This window comes from Palaemon carinicauda, chromosome 33, assembly GCF_036898095.1.
Source record: "Palaemon carinicauda isolate YSFRI2023 chromosome 33, ASM3689809v2, whole genome shotgun sequence".
NCBI classification, from domain to species: Eukaryota; Metazoa; Arthropoda; class Malacostraca; order Decapoda; family Palaemonidae; genus Palaemon; species Palaemon carinicauda.
In genome coordinates this window covers 20,044,044-20,063,744 of record NC_090757.1, presented here as the reverse complement: position 1 = coordinate 20,063,744, position 19,701 = coordinate 20,044,044, and the positions used below count along the sequence as shown (strand labels likewise).

At 38.8% G+C, this 19,701-nt stretch overlaps 1 protein-coding gene across 3 annotated transcripts in view; it reads left to right on the top strand.

Moving 5' to 3' along the window:
* Window positions 1-19,701, top strand: part of Mpv17 (Mitochondrial inner membrane protein MPV17) — a 509,363-nt gene that overhangs the window by 446,170 nt on the left and 43,492 nt on the right. For 2 of the 3 annotated variants that reach the window (XM_068356814.1, XM_068356813.1), the window contains exon 4: window positions 17,519-18,994. In XM_068356814.1, coding sequence (XP_068212915.1) covers window positions 17,519-17,671 — 153 coding nt within the window. In that variant the 3' untranslated portion in view covers window positions 17,672-18,994. Of the gene's footprint in view, window positions 1-17,518; window positions 18,995-19,701 lie in introns of those variants that run through there. The other variant, XM_068356816.1, reaches the window with a different exon arrangement.

The window sequence follows — 19,701 nt, the reverse complement described above, 5'->3', positions numbered from 1 at the left end:
AATGTAGGAAGGGTATGTCAATTTCAAGGTGTTATTTACTAATCTAATTATTATTGGATATGCATAAAAATTGTATGGTGGGTTGCTGGATAATTGTCGATTATTTTACGACTATAAAATTAAAATTCTGACCCAAAAAAATTTTTTTGAAGGGAAATAAAATCGAAAAAAAAAATGTAAAACAATATTTTAGCTAAAAAAATTTGATGATATTCAATCAAAAAAAAAGTAAACAAAATTTTCCGACAAATAAACATCTAGAGGAATCATTACTCTGTGATAGTTCCTTAGTACGTAGTAATTTTGAAAGAATTGGGAAAAAACGAAAAAATGGCAATCACCGGAAAATCGAACACATACCTATATATACGCCATATATGGCTAAAAAAAAGATAGGCATGGGTAGCCAGATCATCTAGAAACACTTTCCAACACTATAAAAATATAAGTTTTGCGACACTACTTGCCAATTCCTTACGGTAACATGACTAAGCAAAAAAATGCAAAACAAATAAAAAGGGGCACTCGTGGAAAAATGGCCATTCTAATATACGGCATTTCAGAAAAAAAAAATTTCAGCCACGTGCTAGGCAAACCATCAAGGCATATTTTCCGACAAATAAACATATAAATGAAATATTACTCTGTGATAGTTCCTTAGTACGTAGTAATTTTGAAAGAAATGGGAAAAAACGAAAAAATGGCAATCACAGGAAAATCGAACACATACTTATATATACGCCATATCTGGCTAAAAAAAAAATAGGCATTGGTAGCCAGATCATCTAGAAACACTTTCCAACACTATAAAAATATAAGTTTTGCGACACTACTTGCCAATTCCTTACGGTAACATGACTAAGCAAAAAAATGCAAAACAAATAAAAAGGGGCACTCGCGGAAAAATGCCCAACATTCTAATATACGGCATCTCAGATAAAAAAAAAAGACATGCACGTGTTAGCCCAACCATCAAGGCACACTTTCTAACACAAACATGAAAAAAAAATCAATAATATACGGCAATTCCTTACTACGTAGTAAATTTTTACAAATATTGAAAAAAAAACAGAAATTGGCAACCGCAGTTAAATACCCAATACAGTGATACCTCGGTACTCGACCATAATCCGTTCGAGATCCGTGTTCGACCTCCGATTTGTTCGAGTACCGAATTTTTTTTCCCCATAAGAAATAATGGTATATATTCTATTCCGTTCCCAAGCACTCGAACAGGCCCAAAATATTAATAAAACGTGTACCTAAACAACAATAATTATCTAAATGTGTATGAAATTGATCAGAAAATCCTATAAAACAATTTTAAACCATTTACTGTACTAAAATAAAACAATTTTAAACCATTTTCTGTACTGTAGTGAACATACCTTTGAGCAGCGGTTCGATGGCATACAGGGATGGATGTGGAGAGGATGGAAGGGGGAGGTTACTGCTTGGAAGGAGAGTCCCCTTCCATGATGTGGCGGGGTAGTTCTCCTTCAGGAGTTGTTTCTCTCTCCAATGAAAGGGTGGGCAGATCTATTTCAGGGGTTTCTTCTCTTCTTTGTCTCTTCTTTGGAGGAGAAACAGGCTTTGATGTAGCAGCTTTCTTTTCTTTTGTGAAAAACTGGTCTATTGTTAATTGTTTCTTCCTCCTCTGCAGTATTCTTCGAAAATGATGAATACCTGTTCTATTACGAATACCTGTTCTATTACGAAACTTTTCAAACCAACCCCTGCTCGCTTTAAATGTAAATGAATCACTTTCACTGGTACTCGGACTTTTCTTCACTAATTCTTCATAGATATGCAACGCTTTTTCACAAATGAACGCTTCACTAACACTTTCCCCGGCCAACTGTTTTTCTTTAATAAATATTAAAAGCAACTTTTCCATCTCCTCAATCACTTGTGGCCTTTGCTTAGTTACCGCCGTAACTACCGTTGCAACATTCGCCTTCTTAATCATTTCTTTATGCTTTAAAAACGTAGAAATGGTCGACTTCGCCATTCCGTATTCTACCGCTAAATCGGACACTCGTACACCATTCTCATATTTCGCTATAATTTCCTTCTTCAACTCGATCGTTGTTCGCACTGTTTTCCTCTTCTCCTTCCCCTTAACACTCATTACTTTCTTGGGACTCATTATGAAAGCTAAAAAAGCAATTAAAAGCACTGAAAATCACTAAATCACAACGAATGCTGATCGCGCGTTGTCTGAGTGACGCTCTCGAGAGAACTGATGCTTCCCGAACAAGCGAGAGTGGCCGAGATGGCGCGATCATCACAAAGCCCATGCGGTCGTCACGTGTTCGGCTGGTCGAGTACCGAATTTTTGGTCGAGCACCGCAGCAAAAATTTCTCGAAAATTTTGGTCGAACTCCGAATTGTTCGAGTATAGAGTCGTTCGACTACCGAGGTATCACTGTATACCAATAACTACGTCGTATCTGACAAAAACAAAATCACGCATGGGTAGCCAGATCATCTAGACACACTTTCCAACATTAAAAAAGCAAAAGTTTTACGACACTATTTCGCAATATCTTACAGAAAAATGACTTGGCAAAAAAATTAAACAAAATTAAAAAGGGACACTCGCGGTAAAATGCCCGACATTCTAATATACGACATCTCAGATAAAAAAAAAAGACATGCACGTGTTAGCCCAACCATCAAGGCACACTTTCTAACACATAAACATGAAAAAAAAAATGAATAATATACGGCAATTCCTTACTACGTAGTAATTTTTACAAATATTGAAAAAAAAACAGAAATTGGTAACCGCAGTTAAATACCCAATATACTAATAACTACGTCGTATCTGACAAAAACAAAGTCATGCATGGGTAGCCACATCATCTAGACACACTTTCCAACACTAAACAAGCAAAAGTTTTACGACACTATTTGGCAATATCTTACGGAAAAATGACGTGGCAAAAAAATGAAAAAAAATGAAAAAGGGGCACTCGCGGTAAAATGGTCCTCGTGGTGATGAACGACATTTTAACTAAAAAAAAAAACATGCACATGGTAGCCAAACAATCCACCAAGACTTTCCACAACTGATAACCTATACAAGTTGCACCATTCTACGACAATTTCATAATACGTAATAACTTTGATAATTATGCAAACTACCTCAGAAGGGTAAACTCGGACGCGAACGACCCCGACGCGTCTCAGAAATCGGGGAAGGAGTACAGCTACAGCAATGCACATCTGGACACTACTAGAGCGTGTAGGGGAGACACCTCCTGCAGGTCGATCACCCACAAATTCAGTCACAGGGGTGAGTCACGTGAGAAAAACCTGTTTTTTTTTGACGCTCGGGGTCGCAAACGACCCACCGTACCTATCCAGGGTTAAACAGACTCAGTTCAGAATGAAGATGGCAGACACGGTCATTCAGGCGGTTCGACTAAGGGACTTCATGTGCACAATGGATTTAAAGGACGTATACTTCCAGATCCCAATCCATCCGTCTTCAAGGAAGTATCTAAGGTTCAGACACGAGGACAAAATATACCAGTTCAAAGTTTTATGCTTCGGTCTCTCGACAGCTCCTCAGGGCTTTACCAGAATGTTCGCCCTAGTGTCATCATGGGCTCAGGAATGGTATTCGTCTTCTTCATTACCTGGACGATTGGCTAATCCTGGCAGACTCGGAGATGACCCTTCTTCGTCACCGAGACATGCTTCTCGAGTTTTGTCAGGATTTTGGGTTCTTGATAAATATGAAAAAGGCATCACTGCTACCTTCTCAAAGACTGGTATACCTTGGTATGATAATCGACACTATCTAACAGAAAGTTTTCCCATCAGACGAAAAAATACACAGTCTGAGAGAAGTGGCTTCACCCTTTATCAGAAAAAAGTTCTTCCAGCCTCTCGTTGGTTGAGTCTGTTAGGTCACCTAATCTTCGTCTATTTCCAAAAGGCCACCTGAGGATAAGATCCCTGCAATAGTAGCTAAAGTCTGTGTGGAACCAACACTCAGATCCACTGGACACCTAAGTTCCTATTACCCAGGAACAGTTGACAGACTTGAGTTGGTGGATGACAGACGAAAGCCTTCGCAGGGGTCAGGATCTTCTCGTCCCTCCTCCGGACTTGATGCCCTTCACAGACGCATCAAAAGAAGGGTGGGGGGCTTACTTGCTGCATCACATGATCTCCGGCCTTTGGTCAGAGTCAGAAAGGTACCAGCACATAAATCTCCTAGAGATGAGAGCAGCACACCTAAATTAGGTCTTCATCAGTTCCAACAGTTGCTGGCAGGTCACTCTGTGGTGTTGATGAGCGACAACACCATAGTAGTGGCTTACATAGACAAACAAGGAGGTACCTTTTCGCAGCGTCTATGCCATTTTGCAGTAAAGATCCTCAGATGGTTAGAAGTACATTCGGTGTCCTTATCGGCTCACTTCATTCCAGGGAAGAGCAATGTGCTCACGGACAATCTTAGTAGACCGACTCAGATAGTAGGCTCCAAATGGTCTTTGAATCATCAAATAGCTAACAAAGTCTCGACTTTGTTCGGTTCTCGACTGTAGAGCTGTTCACAACATCTGTAAACAGTAAGCTTCTGCTGCACTGTTCTCCAATCCCAGACCTTCAGGCTCTATGGCAGGATGAATTTCAACAATTGTGGGACAACATCAACGTGTACGTCCTTCCCCCATTCTGTCTGATGGGAAGACTGCTCAATAAGACCAGAGCATCCAAGGATTTAATGATGACCCTTGTAGCTCCGCTATGGCATCATGCAGAGTGGTTTCCAGACCTCCTGATCTACTGAGAGAGCGTCCTCCACGACCAGATCTACTCAAAAAACCACACGCGAACATCTTCCACAAAACCGTGCAGTCGCTTTAACTTCATGCTTGGAGACTATCCAGTGTCTCCTCTCTCAGAAGGGCTTTTCATGACAAGTTGCACTGAGACTGTCTGGTTACTTGCATAAATCCTCAGCCTCAGTTTACCGGGCAAAATGGAGAGTCTTCTGTGGTTGGTGCCGTGGAAGGAATATCTCTCCTCTCGATGCCTCTACACCAGTAATAGCAGAGTTCCTTGTACAGTAGGGTCCCGAATTATGCGAGAATTTGGTCGATGAAAGGCCTCGTGTAATTGGAAATTCGTATATTTCGAAACACATCATGGCGGCAAACAGCAACCTACCCGTCAATTTTTTTTCACTCCATTTCTAGCTTTCTAGCTATATATATAGTGTATATACACTGTGTGTGTGTATGTATGTGTGTATATATGTATGTATATATTATATATATATAAAACATATATATATATATATATATATATATATATATATATATATATATATATATATATATATATATAAAACATATATATATATATATATATATATATATATATATATATATATATATATATATATATATATATATATATATATATATATTATATATATATATATATATATATATATATATATATATATATATATATATATATATATATATATATATATATATATATATATATATATATACTGTAGCTTTTATCTTAACAATAATGTAAGAAATCCTTTTTATAGATTTTTTTATAAAATACTGTACAAAATTTCTTTTATGGATAAATAAAACAATAAAAAGTTGTTAAAGTTTTGATAATTTTCTATGACTGTAGTATTTACTACTGTACTATGCATAGCTTACTGTTTTCAGTATTTTCCGAATGATGTAGAATTATTTCCTATAGATACAAAAAACAAAAAAGGGTTTTCAAGGTTTGATACAGTATCTAGTAGTATAGTACTGTATATCCATGATGACACTCTCACACGTAAACACGGCCAGTAGGCGCAAGTGTGCACTAGGCTGCTGTACGATAATCACGCTTTTTTTGCCCTGAGCGGTCATTTCACTAATGATAATTTTTCAAAGTTAATATAATTTCTTTATGCTTATAATTCGTAATTATAGTTAAAAGTAGGGATATTAATTATATGGTTGAGTAAAAAAAAAACAATTAAAACTACTATTATTTATTTTCAAATGGCTACATAATACTGAATATTCTAATGGGTTCTTTTTATCTTCAATCGTAAATCTTACGCCTGGATAAGCAACAAAAGGAAAGGGATAGGTCTCTCTCTCTCTCTCTCTCTCTCTCTCTCTCTCTCTCTCTCTCTCTCTCTCTCTCTCTCTCTCTCTCTCTTCATATCGTTTCCTGTATAGTTTTCAAATATGTTCGTCATACATTTGTACATTATTTATCCACTTTATTCTCTCTCTCTCTCTCTCTCTCTCTCTCTCTCTCTCTCTCTCTCTCTCTCTCTCTCTCTCTCTCTCTCTCTCTCTCTCTCGGCATTTCCTTTCCCTTTATAGTTTTGTGAAATTTCGTTGTCCAGTCATTCGGTAATGAGAAGTCATTTTCGCTTTCGGCATCGAAAGAAAACTTTGTTTCTTCAATATACTCATCACTGGAGGATTCAGAACTAGTGCTCTCATTATCAAACAGGTTATCATTATCAAATTCCTTAACAAGAATATAATTTATTTCATCTAAAGAAATAACCTTCCTCTTTAGACCTTTCATTACAAAAGGAACAACAAATAACCACTTATGCATGAACGCCCGAGCGCACTGATAGGAAACCACAGTTTTGTAACATCAAGCTACCTTCAGAAAAATAGTTGCCAGACATCATATAAGTTTCTATTCACAGTCCCCATATGCTGAGAGTGTTGCCAAGTGGTGATCCTATACTTACTATACGAGTAAAGTAACATCACGAGACTGACGGCTTGTAAAAGGCAATTAAAGTCATGAACGGAATATACAGTTGAAGGCGGTACCGAGTAGATCGTGGTGAACGGTTTATCACGTGGGTGACGCTTAACAGGTTAAAAAAACATTTTATATAGTCCGGTATTTTCTCTATCCATCCTCTCCCAGAAAACCTTCAAATGTGAATTATCGGAATGTGTGCAGATCTTGGCAGTGCGATAACTAGTTAGCGACTGAGAATAAAAAAAATAAAAAGCCCGATTGACGATGCTGATGAAGAGGATATCGAATACCGATTTTTCCCTAATTGATTTTTTCTACGTTCTGTCTAATCCAATGTACAGTACATTCTTATGTAAAGGGCGAACCCCAACATTTCTTGATGCTGCTACACTTTAATTATAGATATTTTACCACCTATTTATAATCTTTATTTATAATAATATCTTTAGTAAAAGCTCTTCAATATCACTTTCAGGAGTAAATGCGTTTATGATCGACGATGAAACGTAAAAAAAACGTTTTCCTTTTAATAAGGCGTTTTTTTAGGAAAAAAAAAACAACACGAAACAAAATTGCTCATATTTCATATATTTTGATTTTCTAAGGAAAAATAAAACAACATTAATTATAACATTATTATTACATAGTACCTGGTAAGATATCTTTTGCCGCAAAAGTTAACCTATAGACAGATGTTAAAATTGGTTAGCGAGTTCGTTATGATCGGCGATGGAACGTACTAAACAAAGTAATGGGTTTGGTTGTGGTGACATGTTTGGCAGTAGCATGATATAAAATAGTCTTTATTTTGATGGTTTTTAATTTAAAGTTTAATGAATAAGGATTTTTCACCATAATCACAACGTAAGTATAGAAATTAATTAGTACAAATATGGAATATTATACATATAGGTGTTGGACAGTTAGGCTAGCCTAGCGACAAGTTCACACAACAGATGGGCAAACCTTAAAATTTTTCATCCAAAACTAGTCTTAAAATGTTTGAACAGAAATCTTTCTCTCACATTCTCCCCCCCCCCCCACTTCTCAGACATCGGGGAACCATCACCCCCCCCAATACAATTAAGAAAACAATAGATTTCCTACGCTTCGCGATGCTTGACTCGCGGTGCTTGACTCGCGGATTTAGAATGCTCCTCGCAGATACAGGAAAATTAATTTTTAAAAACTATCGATCGCGTAATTGAGGAATCGCGTAATTAGAACACGTGTAATTCGGGACCCTACTGTATACCTTCAGGAGGAAAAGCTTCTTTCAGTCTCAGCGGTGAAATGCTATCGCTCAGCCTTGAGCCTCACCTTTAAGCTGAAAGGAGTTGACATTTCCTCTTTGTTGGAGCTTTCTTTACTCATATGAAGTTATGAGATCACTTGCCCTCAGTTAGAGATCAGGCCTCCTCCTTGGAAAGTGGTTCGCGTTTAGAGATCCTTAAAAGGACCTCCCTACGAACCATTACGCCATGCAGCTGAGCGAAACCTCACTTTGAAGACGACGTTCCTACTCGCTTTAGCCTCTGCAAAGAAAGTCAGTGAACTTCATGGCCTCTCGTATGACATTGCCCACTCAAGGGGATATGGGGAAGTGACACTCAGCTTTGTGCCTGAGGTTATTGTTACCACTTAAAATCTTGGGGTACTGGACCCTAGATTTGGGCCCTTTTCAGTTTGCGAGTCTCCATTCCGTAACCAATGACCCAGATCAGTTGTTTCTATGCCCAGTGAGGAGTTTGAGATACAGTGATTACTGTTACAAAATCTTTAGAAATTAGTATGTCTGTCTGATGGGAAGACTGCTCAATAAGACCAGAGCATCCAAGGATTTAATGATGACCCTTGTAGCTCCGCTATGGCATCATGCAGAGTGGTTTCCAGACCTCCTGATCTACCGAGAGAGCGTCCTCCATGACCAGATCTACTCAAAAAACCGCACGCGAACATCTTCCACAAAACCATGCTGGCGCTTTAACTTCATGCTTGGAGACTATCCAGTGTCTCCTCTCTCAGAAGGGCTTTTCATGACAAGTTGCACTGAGACTGTCTGGTTACTTGCATAAATCCTCAGCCTCAGTTTACCGGGCAAAATGGAGAGTCTTCTGTGGTTGGTGCCGTGGAAGGAATATATCTCCTCTCGTTGCCTCTATACCAGTAATAGCAGAGTTCATTGTATACCTTCAGGAGGAAAAGCTTCTTTCAGTCTCAGCGGTAAAAGGCTATCGCTCAACCTTGAGCCTCACCTTTAAGCTGAAAGGAGTTGACATTTCCTCTTTGTTGGAGTTTTCTTTACTCATATGAAGTTATGAGATCACTTGCCCTCAGTTAGAGATCAGGCCTACTCCTTGGAAAGTGGTTTGCGTTTAGAGATCCTTAAAAGGACATCCCTACGAACCATTACGCCATGCTGCTGAGCGAAACCTCACTTTGAAGACGACGTTCCTACTCGCTTTAGCCTCGGCAAAGAAAGTCAGTGAACTTCATGGCCTCTCGTATGACATCGCCCATTCAAGGGGATGTGGGGATGTGACACTCAGCTTCGTGCCTGAGTTTATTGTTATCTTTGGGGTACTGGACCCTAGATTTGGGCCCTTTTCAGTTTGCGAGTCTCCATTCCATAACCAATGACCCAGATCAGTTGTTTCTATGCCCAGTGAGGAGTTTGAGATACAGCTGAGTTCCAACTAAGCTGAAAAATACTCAGGTTTGTATAGTTAGGAAAAATACAAATTATTTTTCAAATTTTATTCATTATAGGTTGTTCAGTGATTACTGTTACAAAATCTTTAGAAATTAGTATGTCTGTCTGATGGGAAGACTGCTCAATAAGACCAGAGCATCCAAGGATTTAATGATGACCCTTGTAGCTCTGCTATGGCATCATGCAGAGTGGTTTCCAGACCTCCTGATCTACCGAGAGAGCGTCCTCCACGACCAGATCTACTCAAAAAACCACACGCGAACATCTTCCACAAAACCATGCTGGCGCTTTAACTTCATGCTTGGAGACTATCCAGTGTCTCCTCTCTCAGAAGGGCTTTTCATGACAAGTTGCACTGAGACTGTCTGGTTACTTGCATAAATCCTCAGCCTCAGTTTACCGGGCAAAATGGAGAGTCTTCTGTGGTTGGTGCCGTGGAAGGAATATCTCTCCTCTTGATGCCTCTATACCAGTAATAGCAGAGTTCATTGTATACCTTCAGGAGGAAAAGCTTCTTTCAGTCTCAGCGGTAAAAGGCTATCGCTCAACCTTGAGCCTCACCTTTAAGCTGAAAGGAGTTGACATTTCCTCTTTGTTGGAGTTTTCTTTACTCATATGAAGTTATGAGATCACTTGCCCTCAGTTAGAGATCAGGCCTACTCCTTGGAAAGTGGTTTGCGTTTAGAGATCCTTAAAAGGACATCCCTACGAACCATTACGCCATGCTGCTGAGCGAAACCTCACTTTGAAGACGACGTTCCTACTCGCTTTAGCCTCGGCAAAGAAAGTCAGTGAACTTCATGGCCTCTCGTATGACATCGCCCATTCAAGGGGATGTGGGGATGTGACACTCAGCTTCGTGCCTGAGTTTATTGTTATCTTTGGGGTACTGGACCCTAGATTTGGGCCCTTTTCAGTTTGCGAGTCTCCATTCCATAACCAATGACCCAGATCAGTTGTTTCTATGCCCAGTGAGGAGTTTGAGATACAGCTGAGTTCCAACTAAGCTGAAAAATACTCAGGTTTGTATAGTTAGGAAAAATACAAATTATTTTTCAAATTTTATTCATTATAGGTTGTTCAGTAATTACCGTTACGAAATCTTTAGAAATTAGTATACTGTATATGTGTATATTTGGAAATATAGAATGCATCAAGTGACTTTACTTCATTTCTTATGGAAAAAATTGTTTTAGAATACGATCATTTTAGATTACGTGCTCGCTCCCAGAATGAATTAAACTTGTAAACCTAGGTACTACTCTATATCTAGTAAACCAAGGTACTACTTCAGTAAACCCAGATTCCATTCTACATTCAGATGTGATATTACGGATGTAGGTTCTTTCGTGACTGCCTACCAGTCTCCTGGTAGGGACCTAACCTGAGGCTTCTTCATACTCAGGTATCAGGACTTTGAGGAGAGTCATAACTTTGACTCTTCTCTGAGACCAAAGTACATTAGACCAGCCAGATTGGTTTTAGAATGTGTCCCTATTAAAGGTCAAAAGTTTGTATTATTGTATGTGTAGGAATAAATCAAATTTTTTAATCAAGTTGTATTTTTCCTAACCATACAAACTTGGGACCTTTAAGTTACACTGCCTGCCTCAACAACTCCGCAAGTCCTTGGTTAAGGTCAAAGTGAAGATTACACTACTTGGTGGGTGTCGGATAAGTCTCTTACCCACCATCCAACAGCTTACTACAATACTACTTCCAGCTTCCCTGAATTATACTCGTATTAAAGGTTTCAAGTTAGTATGGATAGAAAAAAGTGAGTGATTAAAAAGACAATGAACTCGTGGCTTCATGGTAGTATTTCTGTCCTACCTGCATGAAAAATTTTCTTCTGGCTGGTTCACTTGGCACTGAGAGAGTTCCCCGGATGTTGATCCTTGTATTGCTGTGTCATTGAGTGTTCCTAGTGCTCCTCATGTGACAAAACCCGTGTAGTGATTTGTGTTGCGACAGGAAAAGCTCCTGTAGCTTCCTCCTTAGAGGAAATACAGTCACTACTCCTCTGTGAAGGAAAATAGTTAGCAAAGGGGAGGAGAATTCACCCTTTCTCTTCTTCCTCTATCAATTTTTTTCTTTCTCTTCTATTCCTTTTGTCGCATATTTCATCCTTGAAAACACAGTGTCAAATAAGAAAGTCTTGTGGGAAGGCTTTTCGCTACAAGTTCCTCGGGCCTTTGGCATTTCCTCTCCTCCTTTGTGAGGGAGTGACGATACTCGCCCAGAAACCAGTTTCTTAGGGGTCAGTCAAGCAAGTCTGAGTTAGTGTTACACTTACAGATGTTCCACAGCTGTTCCACTGGGAACAGGTTAGATGTTCCACTCGGACGAAACATCACCGCCGTAGCCCAGGGGAGGACAAGAGTGTATGTGCCCATCTTTCTAATTCCTATTGCGATATGAAGGATTTTCCATTACCTTAGTGCATGCTCTGTACTGTATGGAACTTGCCTGCTGACCGGTACCTTTAGGATTGATTAGTGATCATGAGCATGGTGTTACAGCCACTGCTGTTTTATGAGTTCCGGATGAATATTCCTACTCTTACCGATCTCTAGTACTGTAAGGAAGGCTGATAACACTTATCATTCACTGTGCTGTACTACCTAGTGCCAGTACCAAGCTCACACATCAGATTGTACCTTTTGGGTCAATTAGTGACCAGTCTCCTCTGTTTCACCAGTTGCAGGTGAAATGGTCCTAACAGGACTGGTCTCAAGCACAGTACAGTATGTCAATACGGGTATCTTTCATGATATGGGTATCATTTACACTATCATTTACACTACTCCTTGCTCTGTTATGGAGTGTAAGTGAAGGAACTCATACACCAACCAGTGCTTGTTGGGTTGGTTAGTGATTGTGAGCTAGGGGATTAGCAATTGTGAGCCGGGGGATTAGCGATTGCGAGCTTGGGGGTTAGCAATTGTGAGCTTGGGTGTTAGCAATTGTGAGCTTATGGTAACAGCTATCACTGTTCACCTTCTAGGGTTATGGAGTGTTCTAATTGACCGGTCATGTTAGAGTCGGTCAGTAAGGTGAGACCAGAGCAACAGTTACCACTGTTTGTGTTGGTACCAGGTGATCAGTCCCTTTGGATAAATCACTAACTCATAGGTGATTGAGGGTAAGGATACAGTGTTGTGAAGCTTTCCTCCTCTTCCTTTTCTGATTACGACAATTCTACTCATAAAAAGAAGCCAAAGAAGTCTAAGAAGGCCATCGTAGTAGTTCAGTAGGGCTCTTTTTGGGGAAGGTCGGCATCACACTACTGGTCCCCTAACCGAGTATCGATCCTGCCCTAAGCCCCCTACCCTGCCTCCAGCTGCCAACGCTGCCCCCAGCTGCCAATGCTGCCCCCAGCTGCCAACCCTTTTCCCAGCCACCAACCTTGTCCCCAGCCCCGAAATCTCTTTTTGTGTTATACTCAATGAGGGTTTCTTTTTCAAATAGAGAGACTACATCCAAAAAACTGAGGGGCCGGCTATCAGAGGTACTATATTGCCAATCATCATAAAGTTATGATGTTATCAATAAAGTGCTGGCGAGAGACTTAATAGCCATGGATTTGCAAGATGTCATTTTTTATAGTGGTCTGCAGGACATGACAGGACAGCCTTTCTGAAAGACTCACAGCTGTTGTTACCATGTAGATAACTAGACATTCTTGGACTGGTCATATGTACTGGTCGACAAAGTTTTTATTCTTCGGGAGGTCTTGCTCTGGTGTTGCAGGGTTTATTTTTTTTTTTATAAAATGTCTAGTCCTTGGTATTTGATGATGAATTACAAATTCAAAGGTCAGGGTTCATGACTTTCACAGTCTCGCTGATAATGTTCCTGGCAGATTTCTTGTCCTCGAGATGGCAAATGTGCAGTAATTGTAATAGTGTGTGATTTCATCACTCTTAGTTTCTGTTTCGGTATGGTTGTATTTATCAAGTGCCTTTCTAACTTCTCTCTTGATGTCTATTAAAATATCCATTATTTATGGGAGACCTTCTTTAGCTTTGTTGGAGTGCTTTTCCATGTATAACCGTGATAAGTAGCCTGTTGGATGGGTGCCCTAATTATGCAGATCTCATATCTGGCGAAGTATTCCCTGTCAGCTTTCAGGCACATTCTCAAGTTTGTTAGTTTTGTATAAACAGCGTTAGAAGCCGTCTGCTGCTGTGGTGACAAGCCCATCCAAGAAGGGTCCATCTTGAGTGCAGAGTTCAAGCGGATGCAATGTTGAAACATCTGTTGCAGATTCTCGACTTACCAGTCACTACTGGGTCTAACAAAGGAGTCATCGATATACCAAACTTAGACAGCTGGATTTTCCATATGTGAGAAACCATGTTTCTTTTATGATCCCCATTTGTAAGGGATTGCATGGCATCCCCTTCCTGGATAGGCTAGTCATTTTATACTTCTGATTTAACTGTCCATGAAAGGGAAGACAATTTTTATTATTTACTCTCCACATAGCTTATGATTTTCAATCTAAGAGCCTATTTTTGTGGATTACTGGCTTTTACGCATTATTGATTGGTGAACCTTATGATCTCCTGACATGAACATCTTATAATCTTATTTGAAAGAACCCTGTCCAGTATCTTGACCACTTATCATTATTAAGAGCTTTTGATGTCCTATTTGTAAATTTCAGAAGTTTACCATCCTGGCTTCCTATTTTAAATTGGCTTCTACATCGTAAAGCTTTCCCTACTAAATACAGTAATTACTTGGACACACTCTTAACTCCACAAGCCCTCACTTCTAGTGATAGTTGGGAACAACACAGGGGGATGATTTAACTATCACCCAAGTCACTGAGGTCCCAGGTGAATGCCTAGATTGGTAGAGGTGTTTTCATCATCTGAAGTATGTCTGTTTTAGTGCTGACCACATAGGATAAGTATTTGCCAGCTGTTAGGTTGATTTTAGAAAAATAGATTTTGTTCTTTTAGAGATTGATATTCTCAGTATACACACTTATGTTACAGGAGGCAAATTGCTTTTTGCTCTGACAATGTAGCAAATCCTCATCCTATTAAATAGGTAATTTTGGTGTGAAGCTATCAGCTAATAGATTTTGAATTGAAATCTGAAGATTGTGGATTGAGGGAGGTTGCCAGAGAGTGATATCTTCCAAGAGAGGATGACTTCATGTTTTTGGTGGATCTCAAGGCTGCATGGTTTCAAGGACCTGTACAACATTTTATTGAAAGTTCCTTCGCTGCTTTCTTGACGGAGTTGTGTATCAATTCAAGACTACTTTAGATAGAGCACTTTAGCCTGGATGTTCATCCTTGTGTTCACCTTAATCTTGTCTTTGGCCCACTCACATGGGGTAGGTCTTTGATGTATCCTGGCAATCTGTTGATCCCTTTTTTTCAGATTGAGACCGTTTTCTCGCCATTTGTTATGAGCTCACAGGTAGCCGGAGGATGAAGTTTGTGGTTATACTGACAGACAAGGCAGCTCATTAGTTCTTTTGTTCACAGGAACAACTTGCTTAGCAGTGGCAAATTCTCCTTGGATACTTAAATGTATGGATAACTTTGAAAGTCCTCAGCAGTTGGTTGTCAGGGTTAGGGGGCCATCTGCTGTGATTTGTCTCGTAGAAGGGGTATATTATTCAGCATGTTGTGGATTTCCAGGGATACCTACAATGAAAGAAGCTCCTCTGTGAAAGGCAACATATTAACCGTGAGTAAAGTCTTGAGGCTGAAGGGAGTTATCCATGTTTGTGGTGAGGAGTTTTGAATAGTCTTATCCACCAAGAAAACTCGGGCCCCTGGAGTGTGATGAGAGCTTCATGTAATTTGTTACTTAAATCTTTCACTCTTAAGAGGTGGAAATTGATGCAGTTTATATTTGTTCTAGAATTATGAATGAAAGCCCATAACCTTATATTTCCCGACCCAAGGTTCAAGTCATTCTTTATTTAATCGCTCCAAGATTTTCCTAGTACAGTAATGATCAAGATGAGATGGTAATCTGTTCTGTTAGGTTGCTGCAGCGCCATCTGAAAAGGCCTAGATATTTCCGGTCTGAGCAACAAAGGCTTCTTTAGCATTGGCAGGACTAGGAAGGAGATGAAGGAAAGTATATTCCTTGATTTAGAAGCATCACTAGTTAACTCTACTTCGGAAAAGCCTGTTGGATTATGAGGTGTTGATTGCTTGTGTCTGGAAATGACAAACTACCCTTGCATAACTTTTATCTGAGGGAAGTTATTTATAAATTCTTGAACACCTTCATTGGACCTGTGGTGGCTGTTCAAGCTGTGTAGAGTTCTCCAAGCTCTCCCTCCCAACAAGCAAATATCTTATCTGAGGTAATATTGGGATTTAAGACTATATTGAAAGATGGAATGATTGGCTCTTCTTTTATTCTTTATTCTCTCTCCTTTGGAGTGCAGCAGTCAGGCTGTTACTTGTTAGACTTCCCCTCCCTCGAAGTGGAGCAGTCACGCTGTTGCTAGCCTGGATTTTGGATGTAGGTAAGCTATGCACATACAGTAGGTTCCTATCTAGAATACTTAAGTAAAAGAAGCTACCCCCTACATCCTCTTGTTTCAGAGGGGAGGATGGATCTGATTTACTCAAATCCGTTGCTCATATGTGCCAAACATATTTTCCTTTATATTTGAGGCATATAAATTTGACACTATGCTCCTCCTATGGGAAAGAAAAATAACCTCCCTTGCTTTCATTTTTATTATTATTATTATTACTTGCTAAGCTACAACTCTAGTTGGAAAAGCAGGATGCTATAAGGCCAGGGGCTTCAACAGGGAAGATAGCTCAGTGAGGAAAGGAAACAAGGAAAAATAAAATATTTTAAGAACAGCAACAACATTAAAATAAATATTTCCTATATAAACTATAAAAACTTTAACAAAACAAGAGGAAGGGAAATAGATAGAATAGTGTGCTTTAGTGTACCCTCAAGCAAGAGAACTCTAACCCAAGACAGCGGAAGACCATGGTGCAGAGGCTGTGGAACTACCCAAGGCTAGAGAACAATGGTTTGATTTTGGAGTGTCACTTGTCAAGCAAACCTTGGTTCCAAACCTAATAACGGTATCATCACACGTGTCTGATTGAGAAGTGCTTTAGGTTATCAACTTTACTCTTTATTAGGACCAGGATGAAGACATTACCCAAGAAAAGGAAAGAACTTTTCAGTATGGTTCACAAGGGACTACCTTCCTCCAATGGGTATGTATATTGAAAGGATGAGAGTTTGTCACCACGTCAGAAAAAAGAAATTAATAATCTTTGTATTTTTTCTTGCTATACAAACCCAAGTCCCTATAAGGGAATATCTCTTCAGCCACCCCTCTAAGTCCTTTTACTGAAGTAAAAGTGAGGCATCTCTAATGGTGAGTTTGTCTGGGAACTTTGAATTGCCACTAGCTTTGCACCAAAGTGGTCTCTTAAATTGAGATATTTTGAGTTGTATAGCTCTGGAAAATCAAACATGCTAAAAATTTGTGATATTTTATGGAAAACCTAGAAATGTTACATTTTGTATTCATGAGTAGTTTTAGTATATTTGATAATGCATCAATAATGTGTAGTTACTTAACACTTATTATGAATTTAGACTGGAGTGATATAGCATATACGGGAATTCAGTCAACTGTTCTGTTTGTTTAAAGTCTCCCACTATGAGTCTGGGTTATCTGGATTTTATTTGTTCAGTACTGTACTTTGAAACATTAGACAACAGCAATAGAATATTTTATGTTTTACCAACCAAGGCAAGAGTCATATATAATTATAATCATGTTATAGTGGGATATGTATACATTTTATTTAATATGAGTAATCTGAGGCATAGTATTGAGAAGGTATAACACTAGCATTGAGCAGATCAAGAATACTTCTAAGAAAGTAAGTATGACTCTCTCTCAACTTCCTATGAAAATTAAATACATACTGTAGTGCTGGTGAGTGTTTTTATTTATAGTTATACCTGTGTTGATGTATTTACTTGTTGCAGGTTTGGCCAGCCGTTCAGATTTGCAATTTCTCCTTCACACCTCTGCATCATCAGGTACTAGTTGTTCAAATATTTGCATTACTATGGAATACATACCTCGCTTGGAAGACTAATCTGCCTACAACACCTCCAGAAAAAATTGCTGACAGCTAGGTTTTTTTTTTTTACAGTTTACAGTGTTTATTAAAACTGTGGTTTAATGGAAACCTTTGATTTTCTGTAATTATATTGATAGGAACTGTTTGTAAGGTCAGAAAGATTAATATTTTTTTTTATGTGACTAATGTGAATTTTGTGATTTTTTTACCATTTAATTTTTGGCCACTTCCTGTTTTTTGGGAAGACTTAATTTTACTATAGATAGAAACAGTTTTAATATAATACTGTACAGTAGTTTTGGTCATGTTTTTAAAGGTACAGTCAGCCCTTAACATTGGTGGAGTTGACATTCGCATAATTGATTGTTCATAGGATGGGCTGCAGCAAGTAATATTGTCAGTTGGGTAATTATTTACAATTAGAATATATAACACCAAATGCATTACTAAAATTGAGAGAGAAGAAAAAAGACGATTACAGTACTGTATTACAAAAAGACTTCACAATTCACTTACATGATAACTCTCCCCTGTTATATAACTGAGTATGTTAGGCTGTATGTGGTCTTATATTACTTGATGCTTTTGTCCTTGCAGTCAGGTTTCATTAATTTTTTTCTTATAGTAAATGTACTTTATCTTAAATAAAAAAAGCATGAAAACATTGAGTTATATAAGACAAAGTGCTTTAAAAGCATTGAGTTATATAAGACCAAGTACATAGAGCACAGCATACTCTGTTTTGTAACGAGAGAGTAAGTTGAGACTGATGGTGTTCAATAATGGAACTTGTATAATAATGACTTGTCTTTTCTATCAAGGTTCTGTTCTGTATATGGTGTTATATAACTGCAAATGCTTGCCTGGATTTAGTGTTGTATAAGTATGAAAACTAAATTAATTCCAATTATGTAAGGAAATATGATGTCTTGAAGTGCCGTTAAGCTTAACGGAAATTATTTGCTAATTTTCAACATTCCTGGGAATGTTAAGGTCTGACCAGTACATTCATAGTTTTGAAATATGTTTTTATGATATTGTCTCTTGACAATGCTAGTTGTGAAAAAAGATTCTGTAGAAAGATATTAGTCAGAAATAACTACTGTATGTAGTTATAATATTGCTGCCAAAGGTAGAATGTGCAGTATACATAGAGTGATTCTGCTTATCTTGGCGTTCATCTTAAGCAGTGCTTAGCTCTCTATAATAAATTTTCTTATGTGAATAATTTTAAGTGAAGGATAGGGTTGTGGTATTCCATTCCTTATCTGTATTCCGTTTTGTTTGATAAGGTTGTGCTGTTGAGATACAGTACAGTAGTACTGTACCTGGATTTACTAGTACAGTGGCTTTGAATATGAGCAAATTAGTATAGAAGCATATACAGTGATACCTCGGTAGTCGAACGACTCTATACTCGAACAATTCGGAGTTCGACCAAAATTTTCGAGAAATTTTTGCTGCGGTGCTCGACCAAAAATTCGGTACTCGACCAGCCGAACACGTGACGACCGCATGGGCTTTGTGATGATCGCGCCATCTCGGCCACTCTCGCTTGTTCGGGAAGCATCAGTTCTCTCGAGAGCGTCACTCAGACAACGCGCGATCAGCATTCGTTGTGATTTAGTGATTTTCAGTGCTTTTAATTGCTTTTTTAGCTTTCATAATGAGTCCCAAGAAAGTAATGAGTGTTAAGGGGAAGGAGAAGAGGAAAACAGTGCGAACAACGATCGAGTTGAAGAAGGAAATTATAGCGAAATATGAGAATGGTGTACGAGTGTCCGATTTAGCGGTAGAATACGGAATGGCGAAGTCGACCATTTCTACGTTTTTAAAGCATAAAGAAATGATTAAGAAGGCGAATGTTGCAACGGGAGTTACGGCGGTAACTAAGCAAAGGCCACAAGTGATTGAGGAGATGGAAAAGTTGCTTTTAATATTTATTAAAGAAAAACAGTTGGCCGGGGAAAGTGTTAGTGAAGCGTTCATTTGTGAAAAAGCGTTGCATATCTATGAAGAATTAGTGAAGAAAAGTCCGAGTACCAGTGAAAGTGATTTATTTACATTTAAAGCGAGCAGGGGTTG